Source organism: Pleurodeles waltl, chromosome 8 (genome assembly GCF_031143425.1).
Source record: "Pleurodeles waltl isolate 20211129_DDA chromosome 8, aPleWal1.hap1.20221129, whole genome shotgun sequence".
Taxonomy (NCBI): domain Eukaryota; kingdom Metazoa; phylum Chordata; class Amphibia; order Caudata; family Salamandridae; genus Pleurodeles; species Pleurodeles waltl.
In genome coordinates this window covers 1,520,009,552-1,520,032,882 of record NC_090447.1, presented here as the reverse complement: position 1 = coordinate 1,520,032,882, position 23,331 = coordinate 1,520,009,552, and the positions used below count along the sequence as shown (strand labels likewise).

The 23,331-nt window shown below is 48.7% G+C and overlaps 1 protein-coding gene across 1 annotated transcript in view; it reads left to right on the top strand.

Moving 5' to 3' along the window:
• The window catches only part of LOC138249620 (zinc finger protein Xfin-like), a 318,126-nt gene extending 317,234 nt beyond the window's left edge, over positions 1-892 (top strand). Inside the window, exon 20 of the mRNA XM_069203568.1 lies at positions 71-892. Within this exon, the coding sequence (XP_069059669.1) occupies positions 71-759 (689 nt within the window). The 3' untranslated portion in view covers positions 760-892. The remainder of the gene's footprint in view (positions 1-70) is intronic.
• Positions 893-23,331: the final 22,439 nt, after the last annotated feature.

The window sequence follows — 23,331 nt, the reverse complement described above, 5'->3', positions numbered from 1 at the left end:
CAGCTGTGTGAATTCTTTTTTTTTTTTTTTAAATCCTTGCATGATATTTACTTTTCTTTCCACTCTTTAGAGCACAAATCAGAGACAGGATGTTTGATTGAGAAAGAGTCCAATACATGCTCATTAAAAAGAGTCTACAAAAGTGAGAGAAGCTTCACCTTTACTGAGTGTGAGAAGAGTTTTAACAGGAAGGAGCTTCTTCTGGCGCATCAAAGAACCCACCCGGAAATAAAACTGAAGCCTTACCTCTGCACCGAGTGTGGAAAGAGCTTTACTGAAATGTCAAGTCTTCTTTGGCACCAAAGGTTTCATACAGGAGGGAAGCCTTTTCACTGCACAGTGTGTTCGAAGAGCTTTACTAGAAAGCACAGTCTTCTAAGGCATGAAATTATCCACACAGGAGAGAAACCTTATCATTGCAATGAGTGCCAGAAGAGCTTTAATTTAAAGCAAAACCTTCTATCGCACCAAAGAACACATACTGGAGAGAAGCCCTATCAGTGTTCAGAGTGTGAGAAAAGCTTTGCTTACAGGGACGCTCTTTTAAAACATCAAACAACACACACAGGAGAAAGGCCCTATCAGTGCACAGACTGTGTGAAAAGCTTTAGTAAATTGTCAATCTTTTTAGTACATCAAAAAACACACGCTGGAATGAGGCCTCATCCGTGCACAGAGTGTGAGAAAACCTTTGCTTATAAGCAAAATCTTCGAAGACACCAAAGAAAACACGGGAGAGAGGCCGTATCATTGCACTGAATATAAGAAAAGTCTTTACTCTTAGGAAAAGTCTTGTAAAACATCAACGATACATGTGGAGACCAGCCCTATCAGTGCACAAAGTGTGACAAATGCTTTACTCAAAATCAACTTCTCCTAGAGCACCGGAGAATGCTGCTGTGAAAAAGGCTGTATCTGCAGTGGGTGAGGAAAGCTTCACTCAAGTGATAACCCTTATAACACATCAAAGAAGACAACTGATGAGATGACCTACCATTGCTTTGAATGAGAGAAAAAGTTCACTAATAGGAAAGTTCTAGACCATTAAACCACGGAGAAGGGCCCTGCCAGTGCACAGACTGTGTGAAAAGCTTTGCTTTAATGTCAGGTTTCCTAGTACTCAGACTCCTCACCCCTGTGCTTTAGGCAGCTGTACCCTATCGCCATCTTATCCCCAAACCCTAGCTGCTCTATATTACCTCCAACCCTCACCTCAACAGCCCCTGACCTATGGCAGCAGTATCCTACGTCCACCTAACCCCAACCAATCCATCCTCTACCTGCTTTTTCATTACTCCTGGTCTCCTGGCATAGTTTGCTCCCCCCAGCTGACACCGAGTAATACATCCTTTCTCACCCTATTCCAACAGTCATGTCAGCTCTATCTTAACCCCCACCTGAACCCCAAACCAATGCATCATTGAACTGCCTTTCTTAATTCCCACCTTTACAGGAACACACCTGCTGTTCTAGCAGGTCATGTAATGCCCCACACCCCACCTCAACCATGACACTAAGAGGGTCATTCTGACCCTGGCGGCCGGTGGCCGCCAGGGCCACCGACCACGGGAGCACCGCCAACAGGCTGGCGGTGCTCCAACGAGCATTCTGACCGCGGCGGTTCAGCCGCGGTCAGAAGCGGAAAGTCAGCTGTCTCCCGCTGACTTTCCGCTGCTCGTTTGAATCCTCCATGGCTGCGGAGCGCGCTCCGCAGCCATGAGGATTCTGACCCCCCCTACCGCCATCCTGTTCATGGCGGGAAAGCCGCCATGAACAGGATGGCGGTAGGGGGGGGTCGCGGGGCCCCTGGGGGCCCCTGCCGTGCCCATGCCAATGGCATGGGCACGGCAGGGGCCCCCGTAAGAGGGCCCCGCAAAGTATTTCAGTGTCTGCCTTGCAGACACTGAAATACGTGACGGGTGCCACTGCACCCGTCGCACCTTCCCACTCCGCCGGCTCGATTACGAGCCGGCATCCTTGTGGGAAGGTCGTTTTCCCCTGGGCTGGCGGGCGGTTTTTCAGCAACCGCCCGCCAGCCCAGGGGAAAACTCATAATACCCGCCGCGGTCTTTTGACTGCGGCGCGGTATTTTGGAGGGCGGCATCCTGGCGGGCGGCGGCCCTAAGTAATCCCTCTCCTCCGGCTGCTACCTCCACCCAATCCCAGCTAACCCATTCCTGTATACACTGCCCTAGCACCCACCATAACCTCAAAACGTATGTGCATTGTGACCCTCTTCACATTGTTTAGCATGTTTTCTGCCATAATCTAAGCAGCTACCCAGCACACGAGGGTCTTCTGCAAGGCCCACCTTCAATGAGTGGGGTGGGGGAGGTGAATGTGTGAGGTAGAGGAGTGGTGCTGCTGCTATCCCAGGCTAGCAAGTGCCTGCTGAGAGTAATCTACAGCTGCGCCACCTCCAGGAGGCAGATGTGCATCCGGAGATCAGACGTCTAGGCCTGGTTAAGTCTCTGTGGTTCCTCCTCTGTGGTATGGTCTCTGTCTGCCGTACATACCAGCCATTGCTGGGCTGCCTTAGTATCCAACTTTTGTTGTATCCACTATTAAGCAGACACTGGTTCCTTAGGGTTTATGTGCTCAAAACAAGAAAATCGTATGTTTAAGTATTTGAAGAGGCACTTCTAAAAAAAAAAAAAACACAAGGAACAGAACTGCAGCTTAACAACATTGCAAGAAATGGTTATAATTCTGTAGGGTAAAGTAGTAGCAGGACTATATGTAAATATATAGCATGAACTAGTTTTCATAATTTGCATCGTGAATTAATGTAAGGTGCTAGAAGTAACAGTGGTGCGGGTGCTTGGGCCGGCAAACGTGAAAATAGTGTTACACAATGAAAACACACCCAAAAAGGAGATGTCTGCATACTCATTTTTTTTCCACAAGTATTTTTATTGAGTTTAACAACAGATGGCAACAGACATTTTGGCTGCACATGATGTACAGTGCAGCAGGAAAGAATGTTTCACAAAACATAGCTTGTGTCAACTGTGATAGAAGGAGGTAGACGGGGAGCGGGGGAGAGCCAGAGACCAGGGCGATGTTAGAGATAGGATGACGACGGTGTTGAAGTATACAGGGTTTGATGGGTCCTGGTCACCCAATCAGAGACAAGGTTAGGGGGGAACTGTGGGGCCCACAGGGGGAGGACCGAGTGTGCACCGCCGGGTAGCGGCCAGGGAGGAGGGAGGCACATCGGAGAGGCACAGTGCGTGATTCATGGAAGTAGTGTATAGTGAGGGCGAGGAAATGGTTAAGAAGGGCATCCCACACCCGAGAGATGGGGCGCCTACGAGTGCGTCAGACCTCCTCTAGGCGTAGCACCCTGCCACGATGCCAGCGCAGGAGGCTGAGAGGAATGCCAGTTAAGGGTGATAACACGCTTAGCCAGGAGTAAGGCGAGGGTTGCAAAATGCTCTCTGACCTTTACGCCCTTCCCATGTTTAAAGATACCCAGGACACAAGCTTCCTAAGTGGTAGTGTCTGGGAGTTCAGAGACCTCACAAAGTATATTGTGAATAGCTTGTTGGTACTATGTGAGAGCGGGGCAGGGCAATAGCATATATTGAAGAGCAGTCAAGAACTCTTGGTAGCGGGGGCAGCTTAGGGGGGTCTTGGAGAAAAAACGGTTTACATGATGTGGTGTAATGTACGCCCTGTTAAGCATAGCGAACGGTATGCTCTGAAACCAGGCATTACAGCAGACTTTGTGTGGGGATACAAGGGCTGTAGCCCATTTAGAATCATAGGTCATCCAGCCTATGTCTGTGATTTGTCCCGGAGGATGGTAAGCAGGACTCCCCTAGTGTTCCTTATAGTTCTGTAAAGCCACGAGATAGAGCAGCGACCCATTTCCATAGTGAATAATGTCAAAATGACCAAATGTGTGGGACGTTCAGTGTCCAGTATGGACCATTGATTACTCAACCAGAACTGTAATGTACTTGACCCGTAAATGGGTCTCAAATTGTGTGATCTTAGTCAAATATTTTAATTTACAGTCAATGTTTTCTTCATTGTCGCATACAAGTGTACCTTCAAATATGTGAGCTTAGCATTTCTGCTGTACAAAAAACATATTTGTTTGATTAAATAGACTAAACATTTGCTCTGTGTATAATAAAAATGTAGTCCACATATAGGGAACACATGATCCATTACTTGCCTGTAACATGATCCATTACTTGCCTCTTTTATTTTACTAATAGCATTGCCATCAGAGCAGGAGTGTTTTTCAGTTTGTCTTTAAACATTCACTTTTAATAAATATATTACTAAAGCATGATGTGGTTGCACCTTGTCATTTACTAACAGAACATTTTCAACAAATGTCTAAAACCCCTCCCACTAACTTGCAGCTTCACTGATAAAACTATGGCCCTCATAATGATCTCGGCGGTAAAAAAACGCAGAGATCCGCGCTGGCAGTCAATAGAAGACCGCCAGCACGACTAATCCACGCCCCCCCCAGCCATATCATGTATTCATGTATTCCCCACTGGGCCCAGCGGGGAAAAGGGACGTAACATTGACAGCGGCTCCAAATGGAGCTGCCGTCAATGTTGGTGCGCGGTGGGTGCAGCTGCACCCGTCACGCAGATCACTGCCCGTAAATCAGGCAGTGACCTGTGCGAAGGGGCACTGCACGGGGGCCCCCTGCACTGCCCATGCCAACTGCATGGGCTGTGCAGGGGCCCTCAGACAGGCCCCGCAGCACCCCTTCCGCCAGCCTTTCCCTGGCGGGGCAATGCCAAGGAAAGGCTGGTGGAAAAGGGATCCTTATCCGAGGGACAGCGCTGCCCTGTCGGAAAATGATTTCCTCCACCGTCAGGCTGGCTGTCGGTGGCAGCCTGGCGGTGGAGGAGGGCCTCCATAGGTGGACCTCACTGTCTCCATAATATGGCGGTTCAGACCACTGTGCCGGTGGAGGTCTTTGCCCCTGCCGGCGGCATGGCTGTCTGAACTGCCGGAGATCGTAATGACCCCCTATATAATGTATTAACAGTCTGTGAAATTCGGGTTTCAGAAAACATTTATTTTTTGCACATAACCAAGTGAAGTGTTCTGATTTGTTTTCATCCTATTAAAATCATCACACAAAAGTACAAACAATGGGCTTTCACAATTACTGAAATATATTTTGGTAACGTTTGTACAGTTGACTTAGCTGTTTAATTGTGTGTTAGGAAAAACCTGACACAATCCTGGATCGCTGCAGTGAGAAGGAAAATTAATTGTAAGAAACTGCCTTTGACCCCTGTCTCTGAACACAGAGTAAATGTGACAAAAACAAGATTTAAAGGCATCTTTATTGTTCCTCCACTTTCTGACTAAACAGAACACCTGTTTGTTGTCAACTCGCCAGAAGGGGCAAGTAGGTGCTAAAAATAGTTAGACCTGACAAAATATTACTCACCATAGCGAATGGGTGAGTATATTTTTCAAGGCTTGGTAAGCCTCGAACGAAGGTACTCCCAGACCACTTCCCTCAAAGGGTAGCTGCAACTTTGGTAAGGCTATTCGGTGATGCTTGTTACTCCAGATAAGCTCCCACAGTAATACTTCCAAATCGTGAAAGAACCTGCAGGGGAGAATAACTGGAAGATTAGTAAAGTGATAGAGAAGGTGGGAAGAATAATCATTTTATCTAGGGCGATCTTGCCTGTGGGGATCAGCGGGGGTGATTTCCAGAATTGGGCCTGGGATTTAAAAGCTGTATACGTGCAAAGGAAGTTGGCCTCAAAAGATCCACGGTAGAGTGATACAAGCAGATCCCCAAATAGCAAACTGCATCGCCTTTCTACTCCAGCTGGTGATCTCCCATTTGAACATCAATGGGGAGAAGGGACTCAGTCAAGGGAAATACACATGATTTCGCCCAGTTAACCTGTAATCCACAAACACATGTGAAGGAGCACACAATGGTGTAGATATAGGATAGGTACATGCAGATGTCTCAAATGTTAAGTAGATGGTCTGCATTGAAAGGAACTGCATGGTTCACACCTCTGAGAGGAATGCCTCACGTCCTTCCCTCCAAGCAGTCAAAAAGCCAGAGGCTCCAACGCAAGTGCGATCAGCAGTGGGGCGAGGAGACAGCCCTGAGTGGTGCCCCTCTCTACAGGGAACGCTGGAGAGGCCAATCGGTCCAAGCGAACTCTGGAACAGGGGACAGCATAAAGTAATCTAGTATAGGATTGGAGGCGCTCACCTCTACCAAGTGTGGACAGCTCTTGGAAGAGGTAGTCCCATTCAAGAGTATTGAATGCTGTAGGAAAGTGCCCCTTTTTTATATGGTCAACCGCACTTTTTACCTAGTATTCAATACAATTTGACAAAAAAGCGCACTGGGTTCCTGGTGTCCAAGTCCCCAGTGCCAAATCTGTTTCCCTAAACTGTACAATTGTTCTCCAACTGGCAACCTCTTTGGCACCCTGTAACTCCCTAGTAAGTGTTACCACTGTTTCCTAGAGCATGGGTACCAAAAAACGTCCTTAATGTAGGAAGTTGGCCTGGTGTCTGGTGGACACCTATGATGTTTGCACCTTATACCAGGTCCAGGCAACCCCTATTAGTTAGTGAGACAGTGTCTAGGAAGCCAGGGCTCTCTAGAGCTGTGGTGAGCATCCAAGACTTATCTAGGAGGAGTGTAAAGCACTTGCAATACCACAGAAGACACACAGTAAGTTATCTCACATGAAAGGAACCACAAAGTGTTGCAAAAATAAAGGTACGTTATTGCAGTAATACTGAACTAGATTACTTATAGGCAGTCTCCCTACTGGAAGTAAGTACACACTACAGGAATTAGCATAGAAAAACAACAAGCATTGGCAAGACATAGCAGAAAATTGCTAGGGCCCTATGGGGGGCGAAACAATATACTTAAATAGTGGAATGTGAGGTTAGGTCCCCCACCCAATGATATGGACTAGTTAGAAGGGAGCTGGGAGAACTTGGGACCCCCAAAGGTGAGTCCGTAGATGACTCCCATCGACCAGGAGAGCAGCGGTAAGTTACCTGGTCTTCCCAAAGACTAACAAGGGGACTTGGAAAAGGAAGACTAGGACCAGTCCACTGGAACCCAACGGTGAATTCCAGAGGAAGAGGACCTGCAAAAGAAGGGGACAGAGTCTAGTCCACACAGGAGTGTCCAGGTGAGCCAGGACCCCTACCCATCCTTCTATGGATGCAGGTCCGGGTTGATAAGGAAAGATGAAGATCAGCTGTGGAACCCAAGAGCTGCAGGGAGGTCCTTGGAGTCGTGCAAATGATGTCCCACACCAGTCGCCGATGGTCAGTTCTCAGGAGGACCACCAACAAGCCTTGGCAAATGCAAATCTGGGCAGAAGAGGATTTGCAGAGAATAAGAGGACCAGCAAGTTCCAGGTAACTAGACCCTTGGAGGGGAGACCAGGCTGACCCCCAGCAGCCAGAAAAGCCAGCAGAAGCAGTCGTAACCCTCACAGGCAACCCACTGGCAGCAGGGCACAGTAAGTTGCAGTGAGGCCGAGCCAGCACACCTGGAGAGGAGTCCCACATTGCTGGAGCAGCAGAGGAGAGACTGTCCTTTCAAGGATGAAGTGCTGGGGGCCAGGGCTACTTGAAGCCTGAAGATCCTTTGGAGCAGGAGTCAACAAGCCTTGGTTGCTGCTAGAGTTGCAGTGCTCAGCGGTACTGCCCTGCAAGGAGAGGCAAGGGCTCACCGTCTCCCAAGTTGGACAGAGGACCAAGAGGACCACTCAGGACCGCCACCTATGTTGGAAGATCCATGCAGTTCCTGTGGAGAGCAGATCCCAGCAGCCAGGTGCCTTAGGTGCCTGCGGATTCAGGGGAGTGACTCCTTGATTCCAAGGGAGATTTCTTCTTGCTTGTTTGATGCAGCTGAAGTCTTGCCAACATCAGAGGATGTTCAGCCATGGAATTATGCAATTACTGCCAGAGACAAAGAAATAATGTTGCAAGGCGAGGTCGCCTCAGGAGTTGCAGGCTTGTTTGGTTACTGTGAAGTCCAGCAGCAGTTTTGGTCACCAGGAGCAGAAGAAGTCAATGCAGAGGAGTCCTGGCGGAGTCTTGCACCCCAAATCTGGGGTCCCACCTGCAAAGGAGTCCCTTAATAGCCCTTGCAGGGATCCTGGTTACTCTGCTGGATGACCACCTATCAGAGGGGGTCCCTGGCATCAGTAGCCTGTCCTGACCAACCAGATGCTCCTAGGGGCCTCTGCACATCTTGTTTCCAACATGGCAGAATCAAGTGGCCACCTGGAGGAGCTCTGGACGGTTAGGGAAGTGGTCACTCCCCTTTCTTTTGTGTGGTTTCACGCCAGAGCAGGGGCCGGGGGTCCCTGGACTGGTGCTAATTGGATTATGCTAGTAGGGCACCAAATGTGCCCTTCAAAGCAACCTAGTGGTTTGGGGAGGCTATCCCTCCCCAGCCATGTAACACTTATTTCAAAGGTGGGGGGTGTTGCATCCCCTCTTTCACAGGAAATCCTTTGTTCTGCCTTCCCCTGCTTAAGCTGGTCAAGCAGCATGAAGGCAGAACCCTGTCTGAGGGCCTGCAGCAGAATGGACTGCCCGTAAACCCTGGAAGACTGGTAGAAGCAATACTGGGGGCGGGGGGGTCCTCTAAGGAGAGCCCCTAGAGTGCATGGAATCATGCCACCAATACTGGCATTAGTATTAGGGTATGATTCCAACATGTTTGATACCAAACATGCTTAGGTTCAGAGTTACCATTATGTAGCTGGACCACAGGTCCTGTGGCGAGTACACAGGTAAAATGTCTTCCTTGAACTTACGAAGGCCAGTGCATTGGAACTGGAGTTTGTAGGGGCACCTCTGCTCGTGCACGGGTGCCCTCACACACAGGAATCTTCACCCTGCCCTCTGGGCTAGGAGGGCCTACTGGGTGACTTACAGTGACCTGATGCAGTGTCCAGCAGTGAAAGGGTTCATGCACCTTTTCACGCAGGCTGCAATGGCAGGCCTACAGAAAGTTTGCATGGGCTCCCATGGGTGGCATAATAGATGCTGCAGCCCATGGAGGACCCCTGGTGTACCAATGCCCTGGGTACCTGAGTACCATATACCAGGGACTTACAGGGGTACAGCAGTATGCCAATTGTGGGGTACAGCAGTTTGCCAATTGTGGGGTGTAAAGGGTACCACAGCAACCAAATTTAGAGGCAAGAGCACCATCACTGGGGTCCTGGTTAGCAGGATCCCAGTGAACACAGTTTAAACACACGGATATACGGGCAAAAGGCGGTGGTAACCATGCCAAAAAGAGTGACTTTCCTACACTTAAGGGCTGCAGCATGTATTGTGCCACCCTGAGGGACCCCTCACCTAGCACATGCAGACTACCAGGCTGCTTGTCTTGGTAATTTAGAAGTGAAAACACAACATGGCATACAGCCTTTGTGCCAGACCTGTTCAGCCACTGCATGAAGTATATGTATGTCACCACTACAGCAGGCCTAGCAGCCCTAAGACAGGGTGCATTATACTACATGTGTGGACATATCTGCAGGAGCAGATATGCCCCTGCTATGTCTTTTTCGATGCTTAGACATAATAAGTGTGCAGGGAAGTCATTTGAAATACATGTGCTGGACACTGGTCACTAAGAGTTCCCCTGCTACATGATGGATTCCCTGAAGATAGGGATGTTTGGTATCATAAACAACACTGGGAACCACATCAATGCCAAAGCTGGATTTAACAACAGATGCACTTAGAGAGCGCCTTAGAGGTGCCCCCTGAAAACCTACCAACCTCTGGTGTGCTTGCTGACTGGTTTCTGCCAGCCGGCCACCGAGACACTCTTCTGGCCACCTAGGGTGGTGACAGCCTTCTGCTCTCTGGAGGCACATAACAAAAGCCTGTCCGGAAAGAGGGTGTAACGCCCCCTCCCGCAGGGTGACCTGCTTACTAGCTTTCCTATGGCGGCAAGCCTCAAAGGGTTGCCGCCTCTGAAATGCAAATCTGGCTCCCCTCACAGGAGAGGAAGCCATCCCCCCTGTGCAGAGCCCACTTGATCCTTGGCCAGGTGGAAATATTAACTAGTCAGATAGATGTGCCCCCCTCAGGCTAGTACTACCTGGAAGGTGGGCTACTACAAGGTGAACACAATTTTTCAGAGGTAGCCATCTTTGAGATGGCATACCTAGGAACTCTGGGACAGGGTTAATCCCACTTCCCACAGGAAGTGGTCATATAGGGGGTGTAGTGGCCCCAAGGGCAGTACCCTACACAAACACACCTAAATTCAGTATTTAGGGTAGTACAAGGCACCAGAGAAGCAGAACCTGATGACCTTATAAGCCTAAGGACCCTGAAGAGCCACAAACCAGAAGAGAATAAAAATGCAGATGACCTGGTATCAACCCCGCCGGCCAGTCTGCATCCCTTGTCGAAATATGCACCAAAGGCGACTCGTCCTGCAGATGTGACTCCAGAAACCCGAAAGGACTGCCGGCTTTCGAAAAAAGACTCAAGACCTCCTCCCCCATGAACAGCCGACCTGCTATCGTAAAAATTTCAAAGAAGCAACTCTGAAGCCTCTGGAACCACCAAAACCTGACACCTGAAGTCACCACTGCACCGGCCATCTCTGACCCGAGTTGAAGTGAACCACCAGTGCCAACAAGGTTATCCAGAACCTCCAGAGTCTGAGTCCATTGTGGTTTCACTCCTAGACTCTGCAACGCTGCGTGAAGCCTCTGCAAGCACCCCCTCCTCCACCGCGACTGTTCCGGTCAGAAAAACCCGACACCTGAATACCCCTCTGCACCCATCACCCCTGAGCAGTGCAGAAGAGGACCAGAGGTCCTACCTGTACCTGGGCATTGTGAGGCCCGAACCACGCTGTGCAGCCTCTTTCCACAGTGACCGATTTCCATAGGAAGGCTTCGGGCATTTGATGTTGTTTTGCACTCTGCACCTGGCCATCCCAAAAATGGACGTCAAACTACAGACTCATCGTGTCCCCAAAAGAATCCCCCAGTACGCCTGCAGCTTCTGCTGCAATGGTAAGTCTCCACAGGTGTGACCTGACCATGTCAGAGAGCACACAGAAGCAACTCTCTGAGGGTGGGATGGATGTAGCTGCCCTGGCTGTCTGGCCTAGTAAAGTGGAAAATGCAGACAACAGCCTCATAGACATGGGATCACAGTTGAAGCACTGAGGGCTACAGGTGCAAGTGTCACCATGGTGACTGAAAAACTGATATCCCCAGAACACTGTCTGACTGGTGAGACCTTCACAGTCATCAGTGCTGACAACCAAACTTATGTCCATTCCAAAACAATGGGGTCCTTAGAATAAGGAAGGGTTACTGGCCAAAAATAAGGTGGTGGTAGCCTCAGCCATTCCTGTAGCCTGTCTGCTAGGAAATGGTCTTGAAAGAAAGACCCATGCAGCCATGCTGGGTATACCTGAATGGGTGTATGTGAAAACAAGTGCACATTGCAAAGCCCAGGGTAAAAAAGAGGTGTTGGAATCCGAAAGAGCATCCCAATCCTCCAAGGGAAAAGGTAGGAAGTCTGGCAAGCCAGCTTCTAATCAACCACAAGCTCAGGTCCACTCTCCTCAGGCAGAAGACCTGTCAGCCCTTAAAGGAACTTTTCACCAGGAACTTTGGCCTTACACGGCAAAGCTTCTAGGCCCAGGGAGACCCTCTAGGGAAGAGCTATGCCAAGGACAGAGGACCTGTCCCACTCTTGAAAGCCTGAGACAGCACGCTGCTGACCTGGGGAAGGGAGATGTCAGAGCTCCTACCAAAACTATTGGGAGGAGAAACTCCTGTAGAATGAGGCCAGATACCTCAAACCTGATGCCATTAGGAGAGTGGTAGAGCCTCATTTGTATAGGGAGTTTCTACTCACTTTAGCACATAACATCCCCTTAGCTGGGCATCTTGGCCAGAACACAACTTGAAGTAGGTTAGTCCCTCACTTCTACTGGCCAGGTATGTCTCAGAAGGTGAAGGATTTTTGTAACTCCTGTGTTACCTGTCAAGCCAGTTACAAGACAGGTATCCACCCAAAGGCCCCCTTAATTCCACATCTAGTGGTTGGGATCCCCTTTGAAAGGGTAGGGTTTAACGTTGCTGTCCCCCTGTACCATCCAACAGCATCAGGTAACAGATTCACACTGGTGGTATTGCATTGTGTCACCAGGTACCCTGAAGTTGTTCCCTTTAAAATTGTCACTGCTTCTGCAGTTGCCAGGGCCCTCTTGAGTGTTTTCACAAGAGTGGGTTTTCCTAAGGAGGTGTGTCAGACAGAGGTAGTAACTTCATATCTGGTTACCTAAAGGCCATGTGGAATGAATGTGGTGTGAACTACAAGTTCACCCCCCCCCATATCATCCACAAACTAATGGTTTGGTTGAGAGATTCAAGAAACCCACGAAAGGTATGATTTTAGGACTCAATGAAAGACCCAAAAGGAGATGGGATATCCTATTGCCATGCCTGCTTTTCACCTACAGAGAAGTGCCACAGAAGAAAGTAGGTCTTCCCCCCTTTTAAACTTCTGTTTGGTCATCCTTTAAGGGGACCATTGCATCTAGTGAAGGAAGGCTGGGAGAGACCTCTCAAAGAGCCTAAGCAAGACATAGTGGACTATGTACTTGGCCTACTTCCAAGGATGTCTGACTACATGGAAAAAGCATCCAAAAACCCTGATGCCATCCAACAGCTCCAGAGGCTCTTTTATGACCAAAAGGCTGCACTGGTGGAATTCCAACCAGGGCACAGGGTGTAGGTACTAGAGCCTGTGACTCCCAGAGCACTTCAGGACAAATGGAGTGACCCTTACAATATAATTGAAAGGAAGGGTGAGGTCTCCTGTATGGTTGACCTAGGTACTGGCAGGAACCCTCACAGGGTCATCCATGTGAATCTTTCCATGTAAGGGCTGTTGTGGCCATGTTGATGATCACTTATGAGGACCAGGAAGAAGAGAGTGAGTCTGTCCCTGACCTCTCCCACAGCCCCAAAGATGGATCAGGGCAAAGGGTGTAGGTACTAGAGCCTATGACTCCCAGGGCACTTCAGGACAAATGGAGTGACCCTTACAATATAATTGAAAGGAAGGGTGAGGTCCCCTATATGGTTGACCTAGGTACTGGCAGGAACCCTCACAGGGTCATCCATGTGAATCTTTCCATGTAAGGGCTGTTATGGCCATGTTGATGATCACTTATGAGGACCAGGAAGAAGAGAGTGAGTCTCTCCCTGACCTCTCCCACAGCCCCAAAGATGGATCAGTTGATGAAGTGGTCTTTTCAGATACCCTCTCTGTCCAGCAGCAAGCTGAAAGCAGACAAGCCCTGGAGCAATATGCTGAGCTCTTTTCCCTCACCCCTGGTCAGACTAACTGTTGTAACCACAATGTGGACATTGGAAACAATATGCCTGTCAAAAGTAAACTGTACAAACAGTCTGACCAAGTGAAGGACAGCATCATGGCTGAAGTCCGCAAGATGCGGGAGTTAGGGATGATTAAGCCATCCAACAGTACCTGGGCCAGCCCAGTGGTCCTAGTCCCCAACCAAATTCCAAGGGAAGTAAACCAGAGCTGAAGTTTTGTGTGGACTATAGGGGGTCTCAGTGCTGTCAATAAGACAGATGCACACCCTATCCTGAGAGTAGACACACTGATTGACAGGTTGGGGACAGACAAGTTTCTTAGTACCTTTGTTTTAACACCAGGGTACTGGCAGATTAGTCTGACCCCTAGAGCAAAAGAAAAATTAGCATTCTCAACCCCAGGTGAACATTACCAATTTACAGTTAAGCCATTTGGTCTAAAGAATGCCAAGGCCACCTTCCAAAGGTTGGTGAACAAAGACCTTGCTGGATTGGGCTCTTTGAGTGCAGCATATCTTGATGAAATTGCTGTCTGTAGCTTCACTTGGCAGGGTCACCTGATCCACCTTCAAAAGGTCCTTGAGGCTCTACGAAATGCAGGCCTCACTATCAAGGCAAGCAAGTGGCAGATAGGGCAGGGCTCAGTTGTGTACTTGGGCCACCTTTTAAGTGGGGGCCAATTTCAACCATTGCAACCCAACATCCAGACAATTGTGGACTGGGTAGCTCCAACCACCCAGACTCAAGTCAGGGCATTCCTTGGCTCAACTGGGTATTACAGGAAGTTTGTGAAGGGGTATGGTACCATTGTGACATCCCTCACAGAACTGACTTTCAAGAAAATGCCAAAGAAGGTAAATTGGACAATGAGCTGCCAAAAGACTGTCAGCCATTAAGAGTTGCTCTGGACCATCTGCATAGTGCCCCCCCATACATTGGTGCACTACATTGATAGCCAGCTTCCTACAATTATTACTTGGTGAGATCTAATGACCCACTTTCTCACAAAATCCAAAGCATCATTTCACAGGTCAGCCAAGTATTGAAAGGTTACAGAATCAATAGCATAGATATATCTTACAGAATGTTACCTTTCCACATATAGTGAGACCATTGACTGAATCTATGTTTTTTACTTATTTCTCCCCTTGTTAGAGATATCAAATAGAACAATTTAGTTTGATTTAACAGTTCCCTACCGTCTTATTGTTCCTCCTATATCCCAAATGTAATGTGTTTAGGGCTTACCTCTATTCCCAGTTCAAAACTGCTGACAACATTATTCCAGAATAGTTGTATCTTGGGATATTTAATAAAGATGTATAGATCATCTGCTCTTCCACTCCCACATTCATAACATCTGCCTTCTGTATGTTTCTTTATTTTGGCTAGCTTCAAAGCAAACTTGAATACCCTGTGGAGAGGGCACAGTTTATTCTCATGAGAGCAGCAGATTTAACTCAGCATAAAAAGTGTTTAAAGATACTTGTCATAAATGTTCTAGGTTCCTCAGCAAGAAGTATTCCTGACAAATACAGTATGGTGGCTTCTGGGGTTTATCTGCTGCTTCAAATAGCTTCCAGTGCGATGTTGAAGCTTCCTTTTTCCGTGGTGCTGTACTTTGTAGGTCAATTGACGACATGGTTAATTGATGATATTTATATCTTTATGTAATCCCAAGAAGGCAATTTATGCTCTTCCACCAGTTGCCCTCATTTATTAATTCCTATTTCAATTAACTGAAGACTTATCTGGCCTGTCATAGATTCTGGCCTGGAAGGTGCCATATTTGGGGTAACTTACTAAAATATGAGATTTCTACCTGATATCGTACCTGACTGGAAGCTCTGATTGTATTTAACAACCTATCTGATACTGTAATGGCTTTATTGCAAAGGAATCGTACTATCTTGTCCAGATTACGGTCCTAAATATCTCAGTCCGCTATTCATTGCTCTTTTTTTTAGTTCCAAATCATAATTTCCACCTTGGAATCATTCACCAGACAATTGCACAAACGTAGGTATTACTTGCTCTATATATGGAAAATACTTTTCTAAATCTGATATGTGTACTAGCAGATCATCACATACAATTTCTTTTAACCCCAAATATATCTTATTACTCTGTCTTGTGAATTGTCAGGCTAGTGGTTCAACATCCAAGTCAAATAATGAAACAACATAATATTTTGAGAGGGTTTACATAACTGTAATGGAAGTTAGGAGTCTTGTATATTCTTATATCGAGCATTTTGAGCTCAGGCACATTTCATGCAATTTGAGTGTTTATTAGTAGGAAGTTCTCCCTGACACATTTTAACTGACATTCAAGTTATTCTCAACATTTGGAATATGATCATGGGTTCATTTTTCTGACCATTAAGAAACACCATGTTTGGATCAATGTGCTCAGTGCACAACTCTCGTTAAATGATCATGAATGTATTTCTTCTAGTAAAGAAACGTGGAAGAATTTGTGTATCCATTCGTCTTGGTATGTCCAGGTGCTGTCCATCAAGGACCCTCCTTATATATCAGTGAATGAACTACTTACCTTTCCTATATTGATGATGATTGTTTCACCATAGCTAACACTCCAGTTAGAACTCTGCGTTTTGCAGAAGACACTTCTCTTGCCTCTAAATCCTGTATGGGCTTGTCTAGCTAAAGAGGTATGCTGATTTTTAGAAGGTTCATAGTGTTATCATTGATAAGACAGAGATTATATATATATATATATATATGTATATATATATATATATATATAATTTGTGTTGCATACCAATAAATTGTTTAGCTGCTTTATTTATCTATACATGTATGTTGTTAAATTATGCAGATTTACAGAGCATTCTGTCACTCTCTAGGATATCCTGGTGCTGAGCAGGAATTAATCTAACAAAATCTAGGGCCTTGATGGGACTAATTGAAAAGCCAAGTCTTCAGCTTCTTGAGGAATTCAAGAAGTGAGGAGGAGGCACCAATGTCTAGCAGCAGATCATTCTGCGATGTAAGTGCAATGTATGAGAAGACTGTACTGACAAATCTGGTGCTTGGGATGTGTGTAGGTAGGAGCCGGACGAGACCAATGTCTGGAAGGTTTGTGAAAGCAGATGCAATTGTTGAGGTTTTTATGTCTGTTAGAAATGGGGTTTTTGGTTGGCAGTCAGGTTGCCCTCTGTCCAAACAAGAACCCTCACTCTAGTCAGGGTAAGTCACACACAATCCAAAATCAGCCTGTGCTCACCCTCCGGTAGCTTGGCACGAGCAGTCAGGCTTAACTTAGAATGCAATGTGTAAAGCATTTGTGCAATAAATCATACAATACCATAATATAACACCACAAAAATACACCACACAGTGTTTAGAAAAATATATAATATTTATCTGGGTATTTGCAGGTCAAAACGATCAAAGTTGCAATATGAATTTGTAAAGATATCACTGAAAAGTGATATAAAGTGTCTTAAGTCTTTATAGAGCAAATAAGGTGTCTTTCAAGCACAAAGTGCCTGGTTTCTGGTGGGAAATCTCCTCAGAGGGCCACAGGAGAAGAGATACGTGGAAAAAGGGTGTGTGCGTCGATTTCTCCTCAGCACACACAGACTTGCGTCGTTCTTTTCCACGCGGGGAAGTCGTGCGTCGTTTTCGGGCGCGCAGACAGTCTCTTTTTGTGGATCGCGGGGATTACCAGATGTCCCGGGTCTGTGCGTGGATTCTCCTGCTTGTTTTCCGGCTGCGCGTCGTTCTGCGGGGCTGCGCGTCGAAGTTTCGATCTCACGGCAGGCGTCGCGTCGATTTCTCCTTGGAAGTCGGGCGGCGTTGTCTTTGCGAGGCCGTGCGTCGAAGTTTTGGTCTCACGGCAGGCGTCGCGTCGATTTCTCCTTGGAAGTCGGGCGGCGTTGTCCTTGCGAGGCCGTGCGTCAAAGTTTCGAACTCACGGTAGGCGTTGCGTCGATTTCTCCTTGGAAGTCGGGCGGCGTTGTCCTTGCGAGGCTGTGCGTCGAAGTTTTGATCGTCCCGAAGGCATCCCGTCGATCAGCGTCGGTGTGCGGCGTTTTTCTTGCCGCGGAGCAAGCTGTGCATCGAAAATTTCGGCGCACGGAGCGTCCAGGTGAAAGTGAGAAGTCTTTTTGGTCCTGAGACTTCAGGGAACAGGAGGCAAGCTCTATCCAAGCCCTTGGAGAGCACTTTTACAGCCAGACAAGAGTTCAGCAAGGCAGCAGGCCAACAGCAAGGCAGCAGTCCTTTGTAGAAAAGCAGACAGGTGAGTCCTTTGAGCAGCCAGGCAGTTCTTCTTGGCAGGATGTAGTTTCTGGTTCAGGTTTCTTCTCCAGCAAGTGTCTGATGAGGTAGGGCAGAGGCCCTGTTTTATACTAAGTTGTGCCTTTGAAGTGGGGGTGACTTCAAAGAGTGTCTAAGAAATGCACCAAGCCCCCTTTCAGTTCAATCCTGTCTGCCAGAGTCCCAGTAGGGGGTGTGGCAGTCCTTTGTGTGAGGGCAGGCCCTCCACCCTCCCAGCCCAGGAAGACCCATTCAAAATGCAGATGTATGCAAGTGAGGCTGAGTACCCTGTGTTTGGGGTGTGTCTGAGTGAATGCACAAGGAGCTGTAAACTAAACCTAGCCAGACGTGGATTGAAGGGCACAGCAAGATTTTAGTGCAAGGAAATGCTCACTTTCTAAAAGTGGCATTTCTAGAATAGTAATATTAAATCCGACTTCAACCAGTCAGCAGGACTTTATATTACCATTCTGGCCATACTAAATATGACCTTCCTGCTCCTTTCAGATCAGTAGCTGCCACTTCAACAGTGTATGAGGGCAGCCCCAATGTTAGCCTATGAAGGGAGCAGGCCTCACAGTAGTGTAAAAACGAATTTAGGAGTTTTACACTACCAGGACATATAACTACACAGGTACATGTCCTGCCTTTTACCTACACAGCACCCTGCTCTAGGGGTTACCTAGGGCACACATTAGGGATGACTTATATGTAGAAAAAGGGGAGTTCTAGGCTTGGCAAGTACTTTTAAATGCCAAGTCGAAGTGGCAGTGAAACTGCACACACAGGCCTTGCAATGGCAGGCCTGAGATAAGGTTAAGGGGCTACTGAGGTGGGTGGCACAACCAGTGCTGCGGCCCACTAGTAGCATTTTAATCTACATGCCCTAGGCACGTGTAGTGCCCTCTACTAGGGACTTACACGTAAATTAAATAGTCAATCATGGATAAACCAATCAGTAGTACAATTTACACAGAGAGCATATGCACTTTAGCACTGGTTAGCAGTAGTAAAGTGCTCAGAGGTCAAAAGCCAACAACAACAGGTCAGAAAAAATAGGAGGAAGGAGGCAAAAAGTTTGGGGATGTCCCTGTCAAAAAGCCAGGTCCAACATGACCCCCTACCAGCCTAAAGCCAGGGGAGAACAATCACTATCCTGATGTACTTCCCTGTTTGAGGCGACAGAACAAGGACCCAGGCCCACAACAGCAGGGGCATGCTCCCGTTCTTCGCCTTCCTTACTCCAATTGGATCCCTCTGTCCATACTCTCAGGGCCCACTAAGCCAACCCATGGGGAACCTTTCTCCGTACCTGCGGATCCCATCTGTGCAGCACCTAACCTTATCTTGCTCACAGATGTATCCCAGGAGCAGGATAGTACCACCATGACCAACACAGTGGTGTTGCCCACTCTACCCCCGGGGTGTGTCACTTGTCCCCTCCCCAGGGATAACTCTGTCCACCCGGACAGCAAGCCACAGTGGTTACTGACAGTTGCCAGGGATGAGAGCCAGGCCCCAGGCCTCTCAAAGCTCTCCCACCACTGTGGCCGTGGAGAGTGGGGGGCGGTAGCCCCAGGTGCTGGGCACCCTTTAACCACTCTCCCTTCCACCTGGTCAGGGATGACAGCCTGAACCTGGTCCTCCCCTCTGGGGCTCTGTACCCTCCCTCCTGGAGCGGTACCCCCAGAGTCCAACATGGTCAGGGTGCTTATAGAAGTCGCCCTGTACCATTCCTCCACCAGTGCAGGGCTGTTAACCTGCAACTGGCCCTCCAACCTGCGGTCTGTACCTTCAGGTTGGACTAGGGCCCGGGGTAAGGCTTCCCTCCCCCTGCCCTCCCTTCTGGGGTCCAGCACCCTCCAACTAGGAGTGGCCTCCTCAGAAGACAACATGGTAGGGGCACTGTTATCAGTAGCCCCTCCCTCCAGGTCCGGGGGGACACCCTGAACCTGGTATTCCAGCCCAGGGTCTGTACCCTCAGACTGGATCACTGCCTGGCAAACCAGGACTTTCTGGGAGGCACACCTACCCCCCACCAGGTCAGAGTTTAACCTCTGCACCTGACCATTCAACTCAGAGTCACCACCCTGAAGTTGAACAATTGCCTGCCACGCCAGGACTTCCTGGAGGGCACACTGACCCTCCACCAGGTCAGAGTTTAACCTCTGAACTTGGCCTTCCAACTCAGAGTCACCACCCTGAAGTTGAACAATTGCCTGGCACGCTAGGACTTCCTGGAGGGCACACTGACCCTCCACCAGGTCAGAGTTTAACCTCTGAGCCTGGTTCTCCAACCCAGGGTCACCACCCTGAGGTTGAACCATTGCCTGGTATACCAGGACTTTCTGGGGGGCACACCTACCCCCCACCAGGTCAGAGTTTAACCTCTGAACCTGGCCATCCAACCCAGAGTCAACACCCTGAGGTTGGACAACTGCCTGGCACGCCAGGACTTTCTGGGGGGCACACCTACCCCCACCAGGTCAGAGTTTAACCTCTGAACCTGGCCATCCAACCCAGAGTCAACACCCTGAGGTTGGACAATTGCCTGGCACAGCAGGACTTCTTGGGAGGCACACCTACCTCCCACCCGGTCAGAGTTTAACCTCTGAACCGGGGTATCCAACCCAGAGTCACCACTCTGAGGTTGAACCATTGCCTGGCATACCAGGACTTCCTGGGGGGCACACCTACCCCCCACCAGGTCAGAGTTTGACCTCTTAACCTGGTTAGCCAACCCAGAGTCACCACCCTGAGGTTGAACCATTGCCTGGCATTCCAGGACTTTCTGGGGGGCACATCTACCCCCCACCAGGTCAGAGTTTAACCTCTGAACCCGGTTATCCAACCCAGAGTCACCACCCTGAGGTTGAATCTTTGCCTGGCATGCCAGGACTTCCTGGGGGGCACTCTCACCCCCCACAAGGGACACACCGTCCCCAAGGGCCACACAAGAGTCTGGTTGGCGCAGGTCTCCCGACCTCTGCCCATCCGGCAGAGTCTGGGTTTCCCCCAAACCAGAAACGGTTTCACCTGGGTCATTCCTGGGGGGCTCTGCTCTCAGAGCTGACCCCTGACTCTCAAGATCCTCCACTGGGGTCTGCCACCCCCTCTCAACCCTATGTCTGGACTTCTGCACCCCCTCACTAGGAGTGGTACCTCCAGACACCAGAACTGTTGGGATGCTGTCTACAGTCACCCCCCCCAAGTTCTTCTGACACTGCGGGGCTTCCCTCAAAAGGTGGCCCTACGGTACAGGTTAGGCTCTGAGACCTACCTGGGACACTACAATCCTCTCCCACCTCACTTGGTCGGGAACCACCTAGACCACTCCCTTCAGGAGCACCCCCAAATGCCTCTTCAGACTCTCTGGTACTCACCCAGAAGTCTGCCTCCATTGTAAGTTCCCTGGGGTCAGAGAACTCACACTCCACCTGGTGTTGGCGTACCTCTGGAAAATAAGGACCAGACATATGCTCTCCAGCAATTACATCACTCTGCCCTTCACATGTATTAACCACAGTACCCTTCACCCAACCACCCAGTAACTCAGCCTTGGAAAAGCACTCTACATCACCCTCCTGAGACTGGTGAGACAGTATCTGCCTGTCCCTGACACTCAACCCATACTCTTCTGGGATGTCTCTACACTCTATATCCAGGACGTCCACCAGGGGGGAACCCTTTTCTCTGTCACTCTCTGCTAGAGTCAGTAAAGTGTCCCTCCCCCCAGTAGGAATATGACTCCCTTTGCCAGTTCCCCAATCCTTCTCAGGGACCCTGTGCATAACGGGAACTACCTCATACTCTTGAACCACCTGGGGTGTGTCAACTCCCTTCTTCAAGTTGGGCACCACATCTCTGGGCTTGTGCCCTTCTTCAGCAGTACTGGATGCAAGATTTTTGCTGCCACCATCTGAACTGGACTCAGCCCTTTCGGCCTCCAGTTTCAGCTCTTTACAGCTCAGCTCTTGAGCTGCAATCTTTTCTTCTTCCAGGGCTAAGAGTCTTTTTGCCTCAACCCTTGCAAGATACTCCTCTAATTGTTGCTCCTGTCGCCTTTGACTTCGGAGCCATTCAACTATCTCTGGGTCTGTTTCCTCATCTGAGTAGTCTTCCTCCTCATGTGAGCAGTCTTCCTCCTCATGTGAGTAGTCCTCCTCCTCATCTGAGGGGTACTTAGTCATTTGGTTTCTTGCTGCCTCTCTCTCTGCCCATCTTTCCTCCCCCCAGACTATGTAGTTATGTAGCATCTCCGCCTTAGTAGATCTCCTTGCTACAGGAAGGCCCCATTTTCTGCAAAGCTTCCTTAGGTCAGCCTTAGTGAGGTGGTCAGTACGAACAAAGAATGAGTAGGTACACAATCCCATTCTGATAAGATCTTACCAGCAAAAACCAAAATCCAAAGTCCAAAATATCAATAGTATATCCAGGAGGACATCAGAGAACCAAAAGCCAAAAAAAGATAAAAATTAAATGGACCTTTAACTGTGGGTAGGTAGTGAAATACTTAGCTACTGTATGTCACTGCACAAACACAAGTCCTATCCTCACCGCTGATCACCAATGTTAGAAATGGGGTTTCTGGTTGGCAGTCAGGTTGCCCTCTGTCCAAACAAGAACCCTCACTCTAGTCAGGGTAAGTCACACACAATCCAAAATCAGCCTGTGCTCACCCTCCGGTAGCTTGGCACGACCAGTCAGGCTTAACTTAGAAGGCAATGTGTAAAGCATTTGTGCAATAAATCATACAATACCATAATATAACACCACAAAAATACACCACACAGTGTTTAGAAAAATATATAATATCTATCTGGGTATTTGCAGGTCAAAACGATCAAAGTTGCAATATGAATTTGTAAAGATATCACTGAAAAGTGATATAAAGTGTCTTAAGTCTTTAAAGAGCAAATAAGGTGTCTTTCAAGCACAAAGTACCTGGTTTCTGGTGGGAAATCTCTTCAGAAGGCCACAGGAGAAGAGATACGTGGAAAAAGGGTGTGTGCGTCGATTTCTCCTCAGCACACACAGACTTGCGTCGTTCTTTTCCACGTGGGGAAGTCGTGCGTTGTTTTCCGGCGCGCAGACAGTCTCTTTTTGTGGATCGCGGGGATTACCAGATGTCCCGGGTCTGTGCGTGGATTCTCCTGCTTGTTTTCCGGCTGCGCGTCGTTCTGCGGGGCTGCGCGTCGAAGTTTCGATCTCACGGCAGGCGTCGCGTCGATTTCTCCTTGGAAGTCGGGCGGTGTTGTCTTTGCGAGGCCGTGCGTCGAAGTTTTGGTCTCACGGCAGGCGTCGCGTCGATTTCTCCTTGGAAGTCGGGCGGCGTTGTCCTTGCGAGGCCGTGCGTCAAAGTTTCGAACTCACGGTAGACGTCGCGTCGATTTCTCCTTGGAAGTCGGGCGGTGTTGTCCTTGCGAGGCTATGCGTCGAAGTTTCGATCGTCCCGAAGGCGTCGCGTCGATCAGTGTCGCTGTGCGGTGTTTTTCTTGCCGCAGAGCAAGCTGTGCGTCGAAAATTTCGGCGCACGGAGCGTCCAGGTGAAAGTGAGAAGTCTTTTTGGTCCTGAGACTTCAGGGAACAGGAGGCAAGCTCTATCCAACCCCTTGGAGAGCACTTTTACAGCCAGACAAGAG